The 16021-nt window shown below is 52.6% G+C and overlaps 1 protein-coding gene across 4 annotated transcripts in view; it reads left to right on the top strand.

The window, feature by feature from the left end:
• The first annotated feature begins 264 nt into the window (after nt 1-264).
• Nucleotides 265-16021, top strand: part of SSBP3 (single stranded DNA binding protein 3) — a 164037-nt gene continuing 148280 nt past the window's right edge. For 2 of the 4 annotated variants that reach the window (XM_043575067.1, XM_043575065.1), the window contains exons 1-4: nt 265-420; nt 1420-1492; nt 1717-1778; nt 4375-4459. In XM_043575067.1, coding sequence (XP_043431002.1) covers nt 365-420; nt 1420-1492; nt 1717-1778; nt 4375-4459 — 276 coding nt within the window. In that variant the 5' untranslated portion in view covers nt 265-364. The remainder of the gene's footprint in view (nt 421-1419; nt 1493-1716; nt 1779-4374; nt 4460-16021) is intronic. The other 2 variants (XM_043575068.1, XM_043575066.1) reach the window with 1 other exon arrangement.

Raw genomic sequence — 16021 nt, 5'->3', positions numbered from 1 at the left:
GGCAGCGGTGCCGGAGGCGCAGAGGGCGGCGCAGGCGGAGCCGGGCGGGCGCGCGAGCGAGCCAGCGGGCGGCCGGGCCGGCGGGCAAGCGGCGGCGGCGGCGGCAGCGGCACCCCAGGCCGAGCCGGCGCGGGAGGAGTTCCAGGGCGATGGGGCCGCGGCCGGGGCTGACGCTTTGACAGCTGGAAAGAGCGCGGAGCCAGCGCCTGGGGGGGAGGGAGGGGAGCGCGGCGAGGAGAGCGCGAGCGGGCGAGCGAGCGAGGCCGGGGAGGGGGCCGGGAGCGAGGGGACAGCTCGGGAGCAGCCGGAGCGGTAGCGGCGGCGGCGGCGGCGGCGAGGCTCGGCGCCCTCTTCTCTGCAAACCATGTTTGCCAAAGGCAAAGGCTCGGCGGTGCCCTCGGACGGGCAGGCTCGGGAAAAGTAAGCCCTATTTTCCAAGTGGCGGCCGCGCCGTCGCGGGGCTGCGGGAGGGCGGTGGGAGGCAGGTGGGCGGGCGGGGGCTGCTGCGCCCCGGGTCGGGCGCCGCCTGCCTGGCCCCTTCCCCGAGGCCGCGGCGGGCGGCGTGGGAGAGCCCATTGTTGGGAGGCGGCGGAGGCCGGGGCGTCGGGGGGCGCCGCCGGGGGAGGGGGCACCTGGTGGCCGCGGGGCGTGCCGGCCGCGGGGGCCCGCGGAGAGGGGTGGGCGAGGTCCCGAGCGCCGGCTTGGGCGCCCGCCGCGGCGGCCGCACTTTGCCCAGCGGGCGCGGGCAGGGGGCGCGTGGCTTCTGCAGCCCCGAAGGCTCCTTTTGTCCGCCCGCGGCGTGAGGAGTGCGTGCCGGGGGCTTTGTTCGGCCGGGAGCCCTCTCCCTTCCCTGCCCTCTGCCTCGCTGCCCGCCCCGCGCCCTCCCGGGCGCCGCGCTGGGCAGGGACGGCGGCGCCGGCTTGGCCCTGGGCTTGGGGGACAGTTGCTTGGGGGGGAGGTGGTGAGGGTGGCGCTTTGCTGCCCTCTCCAGAGCGCACTGAGCACCCCGGAGTCCGGGACTGAGTCTCCCCGGACCCACAGAGCTAGGGAGAGGGTGGCGGTGGCAACGAGTGGGTCGGGAAAAGGAGGGAGGCTCTGGGGTCGGAAGGCTTTCGAGTTTGAGAGACCTAGATGGTTTTGGCTCCGATGCCAGTTGGAAGTTCAAGTTTGGGGGCTGCTTTCCAGCCCTCACGGCTCGAGGCAACGCGTCGCCTGGTACCCACCCGATAACTGTTTCCACCCGCGTACCCACCCCCCCCCCCCCCAAAGGGCATGGCCGAGCTGGCTGCTCACCTCTGGTTGGGGCCACAATGGGACAGCGCAGACAGGGCTGGAAGCCGGCTGGCAAGGTCCAGAAGCGAGCGCCCCGTGTGATCTGACGTCTTCCCTCTCTTTTTGTGCCCCCTGCCCACTTTCCAGGTTAGCTTTATACGTCTACGAATATTTACTGCACGTAGGAGCACAGAAATCTGCACAGACCTTCTTGTCAGAGGTGAGTGGAACTCCCCCCAGCCACCCAATTTCTGGACACCCCTTCTTCCCCACTATTCTTAGAGCCTTTGTTTTCAGGAGCAGCCACTGTGGCCACCATTTTGAATTTTTATCACCTTTTGGCATTTATTGTTAGTTGGTCTTCACAGCCTTTTGGCTCTGGGAAGCCCCCAGCGCACCCTTCCTCTCTGCTCCTCTAAGTGGTCTCTGCTCTCTGCTTTCCAGATTCGATGGGAAAAAAACATCACGTTGGGAGAACCGCCTGGGTTTTTGCACTCGTGGTGGTGGTAAGTTTGCGTGATAGTTTTGTGTGTGTGTTTGTTTTGTTCTGAGCCCAGGATCCTAGTGAACAAAGACGGGAGGCGTGGAGCAGACCCCCATGCCTTAGCCCTCAGTCTTGGCACAGAACAGGGCACCTGCAGGCGCTCAGACCAGAACTGGTGAAGGAGGAGAAGGGCAGGAGAGGCTGGTGCCTGAAGTTTTTGCCTTCTCTTTCTCCTCCTATTGAGAAGCGACTAAATCGTGCCTAGTGTTCGTACAGAAACTCTTTTACTTTTCTGTCTCTCCCTGGGGTACCAAGCAGGGGCTTGAAAAAACCTTGAAGGATTTTTGTCAGTTCTGCATGCCGCTTTAATTAGAGGGAGTGGGGGCGGGGTGGGGTGGAGAGGATACCAGGTCTGTGTTACAACTGGCCTGTCCCTTCCTTTTTCTTCTGTGAGTTTGAAACCTTGAGAGAGCAAATCTACTGGGGCCTTTCCCAGGCACACTCAGAAAAAGCAAGAAGGGGCTGCCACTTCCTTTAAAGATACTGATTCAGACTGATTGGACCTTCCTCTCCTCTGTGGGCCCTACCCCCAGCATCCCTAAAGCCACAAAGTTTCGTTTTAGGGAGAACCTTAACTGATTGGTGTTGACCTCTCAGAGTGCATGTAGTTTCCTGGCTCTCCCTTATTTGTGACCCTTTCCTGGGGCCCTTCAGGGTGGGACCTCAGCAGGTGTGATCTCCTTGTCGGTTTTGCAGCAGGCAGGAGGCGGCTTAGGGGTCAGCAGGAGTGAATTGCTGTGAGTGTAAGAGCTGGATGTTTTGCGGGACCGATTGGTGGAGTCTTTGACATCCTTTTGAAAAGGACAAGAAAGCAGAGTGGCTTTTGATATTTTGGTGGGAGTTCAGAAGGGTCCCTGTGCCATGTCTTGGGATCTTAGCGCGTTTACCTGACCACCAGTTCAGGCTACTGTTTCAAGTTTCTTTGAATCGAAATGCGGGGGGATGAAGTGTCTGTTCTAACTTGCACAGAGAAAATGAGTTTTTAATTACTTCTGCCAACCTCGGAACTGCCGTGCTGTGGCGTAAGGGTTCTACCTGTAGGAGTGGGTGATGGGTTCTCTGGTGGTTTTTGGAGAGGACTGTGTGAGCGGGGTTGGTGTGTCTGATCATCGTGAATTTTGCAGAAACTTGGGCTCATAGGTAGAAGTTGCTGAGAAGGAGCTGCGGAGTTTTTAGTGTTGGAAGTCTTCGGTGTGTGGGGGAGTTAAACGTGTGCAGCTTCAGGGGACAGAAAGGAATGTTTTTGAGCCTCCTTCTGCAGCTACTGGAAGCCCCCGATTTTCTTGTTCCATCCGTAATCCCTCGCGCAATCTTCTCCCGCCTTGTCTCAGCCCCAGGAACGTGGAGAGCAGTGGTGGCTCTGAGTGGCTGTGGTCTGGTTAGTTAGAAGTTGCCTTGCGCTACTTGACAAATGAGCCGAGGCTCTCTAGGTGGGAGGAAGCAGTGGCCCTGATTCTAAGAGGGTCAGGCCACGGGATTCACACCCCTTGAATGGTAGGGCTCCTCCGATGACACTGGCAGAGCTGGCTGTTTGTGATGGGGACAGGAGCACCAGACCAGGAGTCAGACTTAGGCTCTGGGGCCCGTTTCCTTCAAGTGGGTGCCCAGCCCTGGGCCTTGGGCTCCTAACCCAGAGGCCCTTACTAATACCAAATACCGGGGTTTGTATAAGGTTTTACTGGCTGACAGGTGATTTGTCTGTTCTCAGGTGATACAGAGTGTTAGAATGACCATACAAAATCTTGGAGGGGGATGAGGCAGGGAGGTCTAGGCTTCCCCCCTGACCCCACTCCCCTCTGGCTGGATGGGTGGACTGAGGCCTCTCTGAGGAGGGCTATTTCAACATGAAAGGACAAGATACTTGGTTGTCTATAACATACTCTTCTTTGCCTAATTGATATGCATTCTTTGAGTGGGGGAATGGTTCTTGCATAAGAATTCCTTGGGGGAGGGCCTGGATGGGAGTAGGGGTGAGCTGGGAGGGGCGGGGGTGTGGGCTCTTGGCTCTGGGATTAAGAACCTGTACGTTCCCTTTCTTGCCAGTCACCCAGATTGCTACACGTATGAATCATAGTCCTGACTTTGACAGTTTAACCTTTTTATGAAACGTAGCCGTTTAAGTTGGGGAGGGGGTTGGTGAGAGGAATACAGCTGAAAGGGGAGGCGTGGATTCTTATCTACATTCCTACGTGTCCTATCTGGGCACCCCCGGGGACGGCTTGTACTAATCTGTCCAAACTTCAGTTGCCCCGTGTATAAAGTAGGGGTAAAGTCACCCACCTTGTAACACCGTGGTAGTTACGGGTAGTGTCGTGGGTGAGAGGCATCCGGCACATGGTAGGCACCCGATAGAACTGACACTCTTACTACAGATGTCTGGCTTGCCAGAAGAAGTCGGTCCATTTTGTTTTCAAGCCCGAGTTTGCTCAATAAAGGCTGGGGGTGTGGGATTGAGCCTCTGGGAGACCTGGTGCTGTTAGCACCGCACGTTGTGCACTTGTCGTTGGGACACAAGTGATAATTAGTAACCTGATCTTATTTTGTGTTTCGATTTGCAGCGTATTTTGGGACCTTTACTGTGCAGCTCCTGAAAGGCGAGACACTTGTGAACATTCGAGTGAAGCAAAAGCCTTTCATGATTACGTGAGTAACAAATTTTTAATCCTGGCAATAATTACAGGGTTGGAGAGCTCTAACTTCTCTAGTACCAGAAGCAAATACACAGCCAATTGGCAGTGGTCTTTGTTTTCTCCGTGCCTTTCTTTTTGTTCCGCTCCCTTCCCTGCTGCCCTTGCCCCGTTCTAACTTGGTGAACGGTATTTCATAATGTTGTGATTATGCAAAAGAGTGTAGATACCTATCTGGAGAATTAAATGGTGTTGATCGGGGCTCAGCCATGTGAGGGTTATGTTCAGAGTGGACAGTTAGCTGGGAAGAGACCGAGCCTCCTTGGTATTGGTTTAATTCAAAAATGTACCACCACCACGACAGAAAAGCAACTATGAAACTTGTGCTTGGGTGTTTGAGTGAGCATTGGTGAAATGGACTCTTGCATTACTTTCCAGGGAGCAGTCTTTTCAATTGCGTTTTGGGTTGTGTGTGTGTGGGGTGTGTGTGTGTGTGTGTGTGTGTGTGTGTGTGTGTGTGTGTATGTATGTATGTGTGTGTGTGTTGGGGGGGCTCATGCTGTGTCCACTAAGACCATGTATGCTTTCAGGTCCTTGGCTGCTCCATAATCTCGTGTTCAGAACGTTCTTGTGAAGGTAGTTAATTTCATCATATCATAGTGCTTGCTTCGCTATCATTCATCCCCTACCTGGATGAGTTTCTTAAGATTTATGAAACGCTTATAAGAGCGATGTCTACCGCATATCCATCTCCCATGGCAGTGCCCCTCAAAAAAAAATATTGGATTCCAAACATGGGTTGGAGTCAGAATTTATGATCAGATGAAACACGATCTTGGGGAGATGGGAGATGGAAGGGGAAGTGTCTGCAATTCTTCCCAGCCTCTTTCCAGTCTTTGCTTCCCATTGGCCTGGTAGATGGGGGTGTGTGTGTGTGTGTGTGTGTGTGTGTGTGTGCGCGCGCACGTGTGCGGGCGTGAACGCATGGCCACGCACATGCAGGCAGAGAAGAGGGGGTTCATTTGATCTTGTACTTTTTTCATGAGGTGGGTAGGAATGGTCTCCAAGCTCTCGAGTATTGAAGTTGGTTTCTTTTAACGTCCTCAAGGCCCACCCACTTGGCCAGGCCGTGTGTGTCCCCTGCGTGCAGAGGTTGAAACTGACTTAGGACACCGGAACCTAAGTTGCATTTCACAAGTGGTCAAATCCCATTTCCATGAATATCTTTACAGTGAAGATTTCCCCTGAAATACAGGGAGTTAGAGACTCAGCTGGAGGCTCACTGGTTTTAAGAATATTCAACGTGATGCAATTTTGTTATGACTAAAAAGTTAATGCCCTTGGAACAGAATGCTGAGGAAATTGACCAGTTCATGTACCCTCTCCAGGGTTGCAAAAGAGAAGCTGGTGAATGGTACTTATGGCCTGGTAAACTTTTAGTAGTGCAAGGTGAGGTGAGGTGACTGGTTCTTTTATGGTGTGGTTCTTATGGGAAAATCTGTGGTGATGTTCATAGGGTTTCCTGAGCTGGAGGTTGGCTGAGGAGGCCAGAAGGTACATTAGCCATATAAAAAATAGTTAGTGAATTAGTGAATTTGACCTTTCTACTTAGGAAAAGTCTTGCTTTTTCTCTGTTTTTTTTTGTTTTTGTTTTTGTTTTTTTTTTTTTGAACCTACGGAGAGCTGATTCCTGTGTGGCCAATCTTTGCTGTGCAAATGGTTTCATTTTTAAGAGTTGGGGAGAGAGGTGGACGTGCCTGTGTCAAATAAATCTCTTGATATAGGGTGTCTGTGCTATCTTTTGCAAGCTGTGAGAAAAGTTAATTTTTTAAAAATATATTTATTTATTTTTGAGAGCGAGTGTGCCAGCCGGCAGTGGAGCGGGTGGGTGCGCGGGGTGTGTGTGCAGAGAACAGAGGATCCGAAGCAGGCTCTGCCTTAACAGCAGTGAACCTGTTGCAGGGCTCAAACTGGAACCTTGAGATCATGACCTGAGCCGAAGTCTGATGCTCAACTGACTGAGCCACCCAGGCACCCCAGAAGTTAATAATTTCTAACAAAGTTTTGTGCTCTGGTAAAGGGTGTGAGGTTCTGGCCATTTGTGGTTTGGTCTGCCATCTTGAAGCAATGTGGATGGCAGCGAAAGCTTGTGTGGGTTTGCTTTCAATAATTTGTTAAGGAATAGTGTCAGAATTATGCTGTGAAGTTGGCATAGACTTGATTGAAGTCACGCTGATTGAGGACCAGAGTTCGCGGGTTTTGGGGTCAAAACTCTTTTTCCTAGGTTGGAATCCACTTGGTTTCATTGGTCTGAGAGGCAGGTTGTGATAAATGAGGACGGGGAGGGAACATCTGTATTGTGAAGGCATTAAGGGGTGGTTTGGGGTTGCAGGGGTGACAGAGAAGCAACTGGAAAATTAAGAGAAATTTGAGAAAATTAAGAAAAGGAACTCTCTTTTCTCATTGTCCTTCTCCAATCTTCATGTGTTCTATTTCCATGGCTACTGTCTAGTTAGCCCTCATTCCTGCTTGCTAGAATTATTGCTGTTGTCTCTTTCCAGACTCTTCCTCTAGTTTGGAATGCATGCCTCTCCTATCCATTCAAATCCTGGCCATTTTTTTAAACTTTTTTGTAGACTTTTATGATAACTTTTATGATCGTTTTCTGCACACTTTGATCACTCCATCTCACTGCCCATGGAAACCATCTATACAGAGCCTTGTTGGCAGCTTTCCATGGGCTGGGGCCTTGTGCTTGCTGAGTGCTTTGGTTCAGTCTCATTTCAAGCCGCCAGGGGCCAGGTGAGAGAAGGAATTGTTACCTCCATTTGCAGATGAGGAAACTGAGGCACAGAGAGGTTAATTCACAGCCGGTATCTGGTAGAATGAGGGTCCAGACACGGGCCATAACTGACTCCAGAATCGGTGCTCCTAACACTGGCTCAGTGCTGCGGGACCATGGCAAGTGCCCTGTTGGCTCCTGTTCCGATTGACTTCTCATTCAGATTTGTCTTTCCAACCACAGCTTATTAATTTTTTCCATGCCAGAGACCTTTCATGTATATACAGAGCTATTCATCTGTGTAACTCTCCCATAATGCCTTGCACATAGTAGGCATGGGTGCTAGTTGAATGAAGGGGTTAAGGAACTATGGGTAAGAAAAAATAGGTAATTTGGGGTCACTGAGTATCCTGGCCTGGAATAGCCAATGGCATATTGGAAGATGTTCTTTTGGCGACTTCACTTTTGCGGGGTGATCTTGAGCCTGGTGCCTCTAATGTGCATTAGCTAGTTACCTGGCGTCTTGTAAAAGAGTGGGCAGCAACTGACTTTCCTTTTTCAATTAAGATGATTCACAGATCACCATAGTTTGTGGGGGAGCCTGTCAGCCCAGGTACCTGCTCAAGCCTTGGTGAGGGGCAGGGGTGAGGAGGGAGTGCCCGACTGCTGCTGGGCTAGAAGGGACCTCGACTGGGAAGATCCTGGTCTCCACTCGCTTAGGGAAATGACTTTGTGTTCCTGGCAAATTGTCTCCCCTTCTTGGCAACGGGCCCAGGGGTCTTAAAGGCTCCTCTCACGTCAAGGCCGGACCCTAGGAGCTGGAATGAACCAGGTGATTCGGGGGTTTAAATTTTCTTTGAATTGGTGAGTTTTTATTTGAGTCACAGTCTGTTTCCCCACTGACACACCGGGCACATTATCTGTAAGCATGAGCCCCTGATGTTGACCGCATGTAACGTGGAGCATTAGGACATTTGGTGCGCGAGTGGACTTTTCTGAGAAATTGGTTTGTCTTAAGTCAGAACAGCCGTGAGGCCCCGGGAGGAGGCTTACGGGGACTCTACTGTGGTTTCCTCTCCCGGCTAGAGCGTCGGGTCTCAGAGTATTGATGAACGCCCTTGGGTGCCATTGGGTCCACTGAGACGCTGCTGTCTGGGTCCTGGCCTCCTTTCGTGGAGTGGACACTCCCAGTGCTACCTGTGTCTCTTACTTTGGGCCCAGTGGTGTCCTGGCTGCCTTCTCCACTTGGCTCTCCTCCAGGGTCAGTGGGGGTGCTAGAAACAGGTGTCTGTGGTGCCTTCTTGGCTACCAGCAGTCCTTTCCCTCCTTAAGGTAGCTAATTGTATGTTTTCTTCTTGGCAGCAAGGAATGAGTGGAGTAGACAGGGCCCGGGGTTGGCTTCAGTGCCGAAGGTGCCAGAGAGCAGTGGTGGCTCCTTGCGCTGCTCATGTGACCGTAGTTCTTAGAACGCTTTTTCAGCACATGCTTGTGGTCTGGCCTCACAGGGGCCTTACTGGCCAGGTTTTATTCTTAGATTTCATCCCCATTTCACAGATAAGAACACTGAGGCCTGGAGTTTAGATAGTTTGTCCAAGGGCATGTAGCCAGGGGGCAGAGCTGGGACTAGATGTTAGTCCTTCGAGTTCTACCTCTCAGCCTTTGACGGCGCTTATTTGATACAGAATTCCTGCTAAACGGAGGGAACGTTTGTGCATTTGACCCCAAGTGTGCCCCTATACAGTCACTGCAGAAACGCATTCAGCAGAGAATTAGACTGAAGCCCCTGAGAGGTAAATTGCAGAGTCACTGGCAGAGGTGGGACTGGAGCTCGGGAAGGGAGTTTGTTATGGTACAGTGGCTCTTTTGGCAGGGAAAATGTGATAAAAGCTATGGCCTTTCCTTCCAGAAAATACATGCGTCCCCACAAAGGAGACTTTGTGCCTGGTTTTGGGAGGTGCACGGATTGCTGCCTCTAACCCCAGCCCCTCTGTGATTCCCGGGGAAGAACTCGGGGAGTGTACTACACATGGAATCCCATGACCTTGGCTAGTGTTGAGCCTTGGTTTCTCTGCTCTGAAGACCTGAGGTCCCTTTCTGCTCTGCCATTGGGAGCCCCCGACTCAGCAGGGCTGGCTCCTTTACCCCCTGTGCCTCTGCAACAGGACTCTGCTGACCCCCTAGCCCCCAGCTGTGAACCTGTCTCCAGGCAGTGGGGGGCAGGTGGGGGGATTAGGAAAGTGCCCCAGAGGCCTAGGCGTGGACGAGAGCTGAGGTATTTGTGGCTCTGTGGCAGGGGTCCAGCGTCCTTGGTGGGTTCGAAATAGCAAAGTGATATTTGAGAGGGCTCTCCTTGGATGTGCTGAGCTGGGGTTCCTGCCAGGCGGGGAGTGTCCACGCCTGCCAGAACCCTTTGGGGGCAGGGGCATGAGAGGACGGCAGTGCGGGCAGAATGGGAGGGGAAGGGCTGAGGCCCGGCCCGAGGAGCTGGGGAGTGCTCTCCCCAGAGATAAGCCAGCCTAGCCATCTGCCCAGAGGTCCTGGCAAGTTCATAGCAGTTGCCTTTGGCTCTGACCCTTGGCGCCCTTGTGTGGCAGATTAAAAAAACAAAACATAACACAGTTATTTTTCCCCACCCCCACCCCCCTTGGAGCTTAGACTTTGTGTTGCATCCTTTCTTGGGGCTCCCACCCCGTTTGCTGCAATTCCTCTAACCCCAGAGGCTGCCAGCCTCCTCCATCGGTAGCTAATTAAACACTAAATGAGTAACTGGAATTGCATTTTGCCAGAACCCAGGCTGTGCGGCCACCTTAATGGGTTTCAAGTGGCGGCAAGACCCCAAATTGCAAATCCTTGCCCTTTATTTCAAGGCAGGAGGTGGGGCTGGGGCAGGGGTGGGGGTAGAGTGGCAGGGACCCAAACACAGTTTTTGGCAGTGGTCACTTCATTTGAACTCCAAGACCAGCCGTGTGCACGTCTTTGCATAATGCCATCTTTGTTAGCTAAGCATTTGCAAACTTGGACCAAGAGTTAGTTCTGTGCCAGCCGCTGCTCTGAAGGAGCCAGAGACACTCAGCCCTCCTCGAAGTGTCCCTTAGGCTGTCTTAATTTTCCAAGGGAAGCAGGTTCTCTAGTGGAGACCTCAGGCCAGGGCTGCCTTGCCCTCTTCCCTCGACCTTCCTGCCTCTGTGTGTGAGTGTGTGTGTGTGTTTTAAGCCTTAAGAGGGAGACATGGAAGGGAGGTGTGTGTGCTTGAGGGCCTGTCAGCCAAGATAACAGAAATGTTACACTAGCTGTAGCCTTTATAATAGCGTCTAGGGTTTAGAGTATTTAGAAAAATTAATCTTTTTTAGCTTGGTAATAATTCTGACCACGGCACAAGTGCATTAGATGATTCACATAAACTTCTTTAATACATGTTGCTAGGAGCTTACAGCAAATAGACAATAACGATTGTTTGTTTTTGATTCGCCAGGGTAATGGGGTTTTCTGTAGCCTCGGCGAGATGAGTTTTAGAAATGTTTCTCTCCCGTGTTATGCTTTTCTCTACCCGGGTCTTGAATCCTCTGGGTTTTGAAGGGTTTGGGCTCAGACTGATGACTGGGATGCACACCTAAGTTCCATTCCTCACTGTCGTTTCCTGGCAGGGTGGAGTTTCAGATCTCAGTTTCCCCATCTGTAGAGTGGGCGAGTGGTGGTCCCTTCGCATGGTTGTTTTGAGAGTTTTGTACTATCACGTATGCGGGATGGTTGTCACTCTGTGGCTTGTGCTTGGTGAGTTTATCTCCTTTCTCTTTTGCAGCCCTGAGGTTTTTTTCCCCCAAAACTTTTATTTATTTTATTTTATTTATTTGTTTATTAAAAAAAAAATTTTTTTTTTTTAACATTTATTTATTTTTGAGACAGAGAGAGAGCATGAACAGGGGCGGGTCAGAGAAAGAGGGAGACACAGAATCTGAAACAGGCTCCAGGCTCTGAGCTGTCAGCACAGAGCCCGACGCGGGGCTCGAACCCACGGACCGCGAGATCATGACCCGAGCCGAAGTCGGACGCTTAACCGACTGAGCCACCCAGGCGCCCCTCCCCCCAAAACTTTTAATATGATAGAGACAACAGCATCCTTTCCTGGGAGAGCAAGCTGACTGAGGGACCTGGACACTTGAATTTCCCAGTGATGCTCTCCAGTGCCTGGGCTCCCCGAATGTATCATGGAGTCTTTCCCTCCATACCAGCTAGCTGTCTTGTCTCACCCCCACACCCCTGCAAGGGGCAGAGTAGGCAGTACTACCGCAAGCTGGCACTGATAAATGCTCCCCTAAGATGTCGGCACCCCTTATCTGTGTTGGACAGAGGCGTCCCGTCCCACATAGTGAAATGGTAAGACCCAGAGGGGCTTGCGACTTGGCATCAGCAGAAATCTGGATTCAAATTTTGGCCCACACCCCTTGTTACCGGGGGGAGCCTTCACTCCTCAGGGTCCCTTCTCGACTGTGAAGTAGGCACAAGGGTCGTCCTTGCTCAGCCCCACCATGGAGTGGTTGAGAGAAAGGCATGGAAACCCGTCTAGCGAGGTCAGTGGTGCTGTGATGTGCTGTGTAGATGCTTATAGGGATGAACGGGATTGAAAGCGCCAAGTTGGGATCTTGTCATCGCCTTTGGTACGTATCCCACCCTTGCCTGCCTCAGGTCTCACTTGACTTTTTGATTGAGCAAGGAGTCCCAGAAGGGAGCCTTAGGACGTGAGCTTGGGAGGGGATGTGTCTCCATGGCAGGTCCTTGGGAAGCCAGTGCTGGTACATTGGCTGCTTTCTCCTCTGACTTCCTGCGGAGCTTGAGTGAGACATTGGTCATTTGGCTCCCGGGCCAGGAGCAGAAGACACTGCTGAGTTTCGCGGGGTTGATCCAGCTGAATTACTGAGTGCTTGCTCTGCTTACTGTCTCGTTGAAGAGACAGATGCAGCCCAGGATGTGATAAGTACTTAGAAAGCCTTGTGCGGAGAGATCTTGGTCTTTCGAGAGATCAGGATGCAGTCAGGACAGATGGTGGGAGAAGGGAAGCGGTCCCACTCTCGGTGGTGGCCAGGAAACGTATTTAATGTATATGTACATGGCGGGATCGCAAGTGATGGAACTGGGGGTCATCTAGGCATCTTACAGATAGGTAAACTGAGGTCCAGAGAGGAAAGATGCCCCACCTGAGGTGACCGGTAGGTCTCAAACCTACAAAGCCAATCAGGATCCAGGACATTTATCTTTGCTTCGTGCTGCCTTGCTGCACCTGTAAGCTGTGCAGACTCGGGTGCTTTAATTAGCCTCTCTGTTTCTCAGTTTCCTCAGGTAGAAAATGGGGTTGATAGAGTATACCCACCTCATAAGGCCGTCGTGGGGATTAAATGAGCTTATGTGCTTGCACACATCCCGTATGTAATAGGGCCTGGCACAGAATAAGCACCATGTCAGCGTGCTAGCATGACCTCACCTTGGGCCCTGTGTGGATCCTGGCTTTCTCATGGCCAAAAGGGAGGCAGCAGCAGAATGGTCTTGGTGTGAGAGGTGTGTGTGTGTGGACATGAACCATCATAGGCTGCCTCACCTGTTGATTAGCGCTCTGGATCTGTGGCTCTGAATCCACCTTCTTCAAGTACCCTTGGGCATTTGGAGGGTGAGGGTCGCACCTGCAGCCTCCAGACTGGCCCCAGCACTGTGAGGATGTAATGAGATGACATTCATGGGCATTCTGGGCTGGCAGCAGGACTGTGTTGTTCGGTCAGCGTCCATTTTTCTCCTCTGCTGGCCACTTCTCTTGATCTAGGAGTCTGGAACTTTCCCCTGCCCCCTCTGACCCTTCCTGTGGTCCCTGCTTGGTACCACCGGAGATGGGGTGTTTGCTCCCCTGCCCGCTGGCCCTCTGTAGAGCAGATGCCAGCCTGGAGTGTGGCTGTCTCCCCACCAGACCTGCCAGGACCACCCCCACTGGGGACACCCCCTCCTTTTCTTCCTTCTTTTTTTTCTCTCCCCGGGAACTCTGTGTCCTTATTTGCTACTTGCTGCCCAGCAGGAGGATGATTTGAGTCAAGGTTGTATCTCTTCCCTTCCCAACTGGTAGATTAAAAGCTCTTGAGGGCAGGGGCTCTTACCTTCACCCTGTTTGTGCTACCCCCCACTCCCGGGGCCTATTGCAGAGTCTTGAATAAATCCCGAGATTGGTGAGCTAGACTCCGGGCCTTGAGAAGTGAGAAAGGTCTGATCCCTGCCCTGGGATCAAGCGTGTTAAATACACGTTTTAATGGAGATGGACAAGTGGCACATGGTAACACATTGTTTTGCAAACTGTGAGTTGTGACCCATTAGTGCCTTGGGAAATCAACTTAGTGGGTCACGACTGGCAATTACAAAAAATGAAACAACTGTATCACACAGAGGAAGCGTAAGTATTGTTTGGGGGAACTTCTATTTTCAGTGATTTATGCGTGCCCGTAAATAAACGTCGCGTCCTGGGTTTGCGAGGTAAAATTTGTCTCCTTGTGGGTCTCAGTCTAAACTTTGAAAGCCTCTGGCTCAGAGGGGGCTGAGATGGAATCTTGCGACCCACGGGTGACGTCAGCCAAGCGACAGACGGTTGCTGACCTCAGTTTCCAGATCTGTAATAAGGAGGGAATTATTCCCACCTCTGAGGGTTCTTGGGAGAACTGTTTCCCCACCATGTCTTTCACTTCCAGACTGGTGCCTCAGGGCTCACTTGGTGGCTGCCAGTGATGTTTGCTGCCCTGTTCTTTGTGCAGAGAATATGAGCAAAGTGCCCGGCAGGTGCTTGCCAAGTGCTGAATGAGCAGTAGCTCCCACCTAAAGTCTGCAGCTTGTCCCTGCCGGCTGGCCACAGGGCAGCTCCCCGTGCCTCCCCTCCTCCGGGTCCTGGCCCTCCATGGAGGGTGCTGTCGGAACACCTGCAGGGCTCAGGCTACAGCAAGGGTCTTGAGAATAGGTCTCCAGGCATCCTGTCTGACCCAGGTTGGCCCAGCTTCCCAAATTCTCTGTCCCCTCCCGGTGACAGCTGTTTGCACAGCTCCCGAGGCAGGCTTTGTGTCTCCCGTTCTTTGTGTGTTTGGGTGAAGCGCCTGACATTTCACTTCTGTTTCACAGTCCTCTGACCTTAAGAAGCACGGCTGCTCCCTGGGGCCCCTGTCTGAGGCTTTCCTCTGATCCTTCCTTCCCCGTCACAAAAGGCTGTTTGAGAGAGCAGGCTCTGAGGTGGCAGACCTCCCCTATGCCCGGGATGCTGGCTGCAGCTTTGAGAGCTCTTGGGATAGACAGAGCGTGGCTTTGCAGACTGGACCGGGAGGGCGGTGGATGGCGGGCAGTTGCTCCCAGGTGTCCACTGCATGCCTGGCTCTGTGCTGGCGGTGGGGATGAGGGCAGGGTCACGGACGGTGCCTGGGATTTGCACTTGGCTGACCAGAGTTCAAGTTCTGATTCTTTCAGATAGCCGTGGGTAAGTCCTCTGGCCTCCCTGAGCCTTGGTTCATCTGATCCGAAATGATGTGAGACGAGGCCTGGATTTTTTTTTCTGCCTCTCCAGCATTTTAGAAGTCGGGTGAGAGCGCGTGAAGATGGTTTTTGTTAGTGGTGGTCGCCTGTTGAGAAGGCTTTTTGGAATGTGAACAGACCATCCGATCACGGACTGTGTATTAAGAAGCAATGTCTCAGTTAACAGATGGGGGACACCGAGGCCCGGAGTAGGATGTTAACACAGCAAGTCTGCGGCTGGACAGATACCCGATTCCCGCGGCAGCCGCCGAGCGTAGAAAACCTTTCCTTCCGAGGCTGGCGCCTGTGTCTGTGCCGCCCGTTAGGAATTTCGCAGCTTTCTTTGGGAGATGCCGTGGGCTTCCTGTGGCTTTGGCCATCCGTGGCCTGTGCCGAGGGGGGCAGACGGCCCGGCGGGCAGGCCTGGTGTCGGGCGTGTGCACGCTGCTGTTCTTTTCTCGCTGTCTTTTAGAAGGCTTCCAGTAGCAAATGTTATCCTCCCTCTGGAGGCCCTTCCTCTTGGCAGCGCTGGCCTCCCGCCGCCCGCCAGCTCCCGCTCGTCGAGCCCACTTGTGTTACACGAGGCCGCCCTGGCCCACGGCTCTGCTCGCGGGTGTCGCTGCGGATCTCCGGGCTGGCGAGCCGCTTCGGAAGGGGATTTTACAGCATGACAGGGAATTTCAGCCACCACGTTATCTCCGAATTGGCCAATTGATGGTTTCAGCAGAGCATTTCAGCATCGGGGAAGCCAATACAATTTGAGTTAGTTGTGATGGCTGCCACTTTAAATACCGCGGTGAATTTCTGTCAGCGAGCTAATGCGTGGAATAGGGAATTGCAGAAAACTTGATCACCAGAGTGCATCAGTCGATTCTGACCCCAAGCTATAGAAAATGAACTGAAATCTAGTTGACTGTCGCCACATACTTTCTTTGGCATTATTTAGCTAGCAGCATCTTTGTCAAAGGGAACTTGAAGAGAAGAGATGAGGTAAAAATCACGGTGTTGGACTCTGGCCGCCGCGATTTTAGGGAGCAGCGATCTTCCATGGGAGGCTGAGCCGTCGGGTTGGGGTGGCGGTTTCTTGCCAAGAGATAAGTAACTAAACTACCTAAACCACGGCGCTGTGGCTTAATAATAATTCGTTATTTGTTTAATGAAGGAAACTGGTATTTATTGAGCACTTACTGTGTGCCAAGACCTTGAGAAAAGTATTCTTATTCAATCCTTGTCCATTGGGGGCAACATAGGGGACAGGATATTTATTCTTCACAT

Source organism: Prionailurus bengalensis, chromosome C1, assembly GCF_016509475.1.
Source record: "Prionailurus bengalensis isolate Pbe53 chromosome C1, Fcat_Pben_1.1_paternal_pri, whole genome shotgun sequence".
Classification (NCBI taxonomy): domain Eukaryota; kingdom Metazoa; phylum Chordata; class Mammalia; order Carnivora; family Felidae; genus Prionailurus; species Prionailurus bengalensis.
This window is presented reverse-complemented; position numbering and strand designations above follow the sequence as displayed.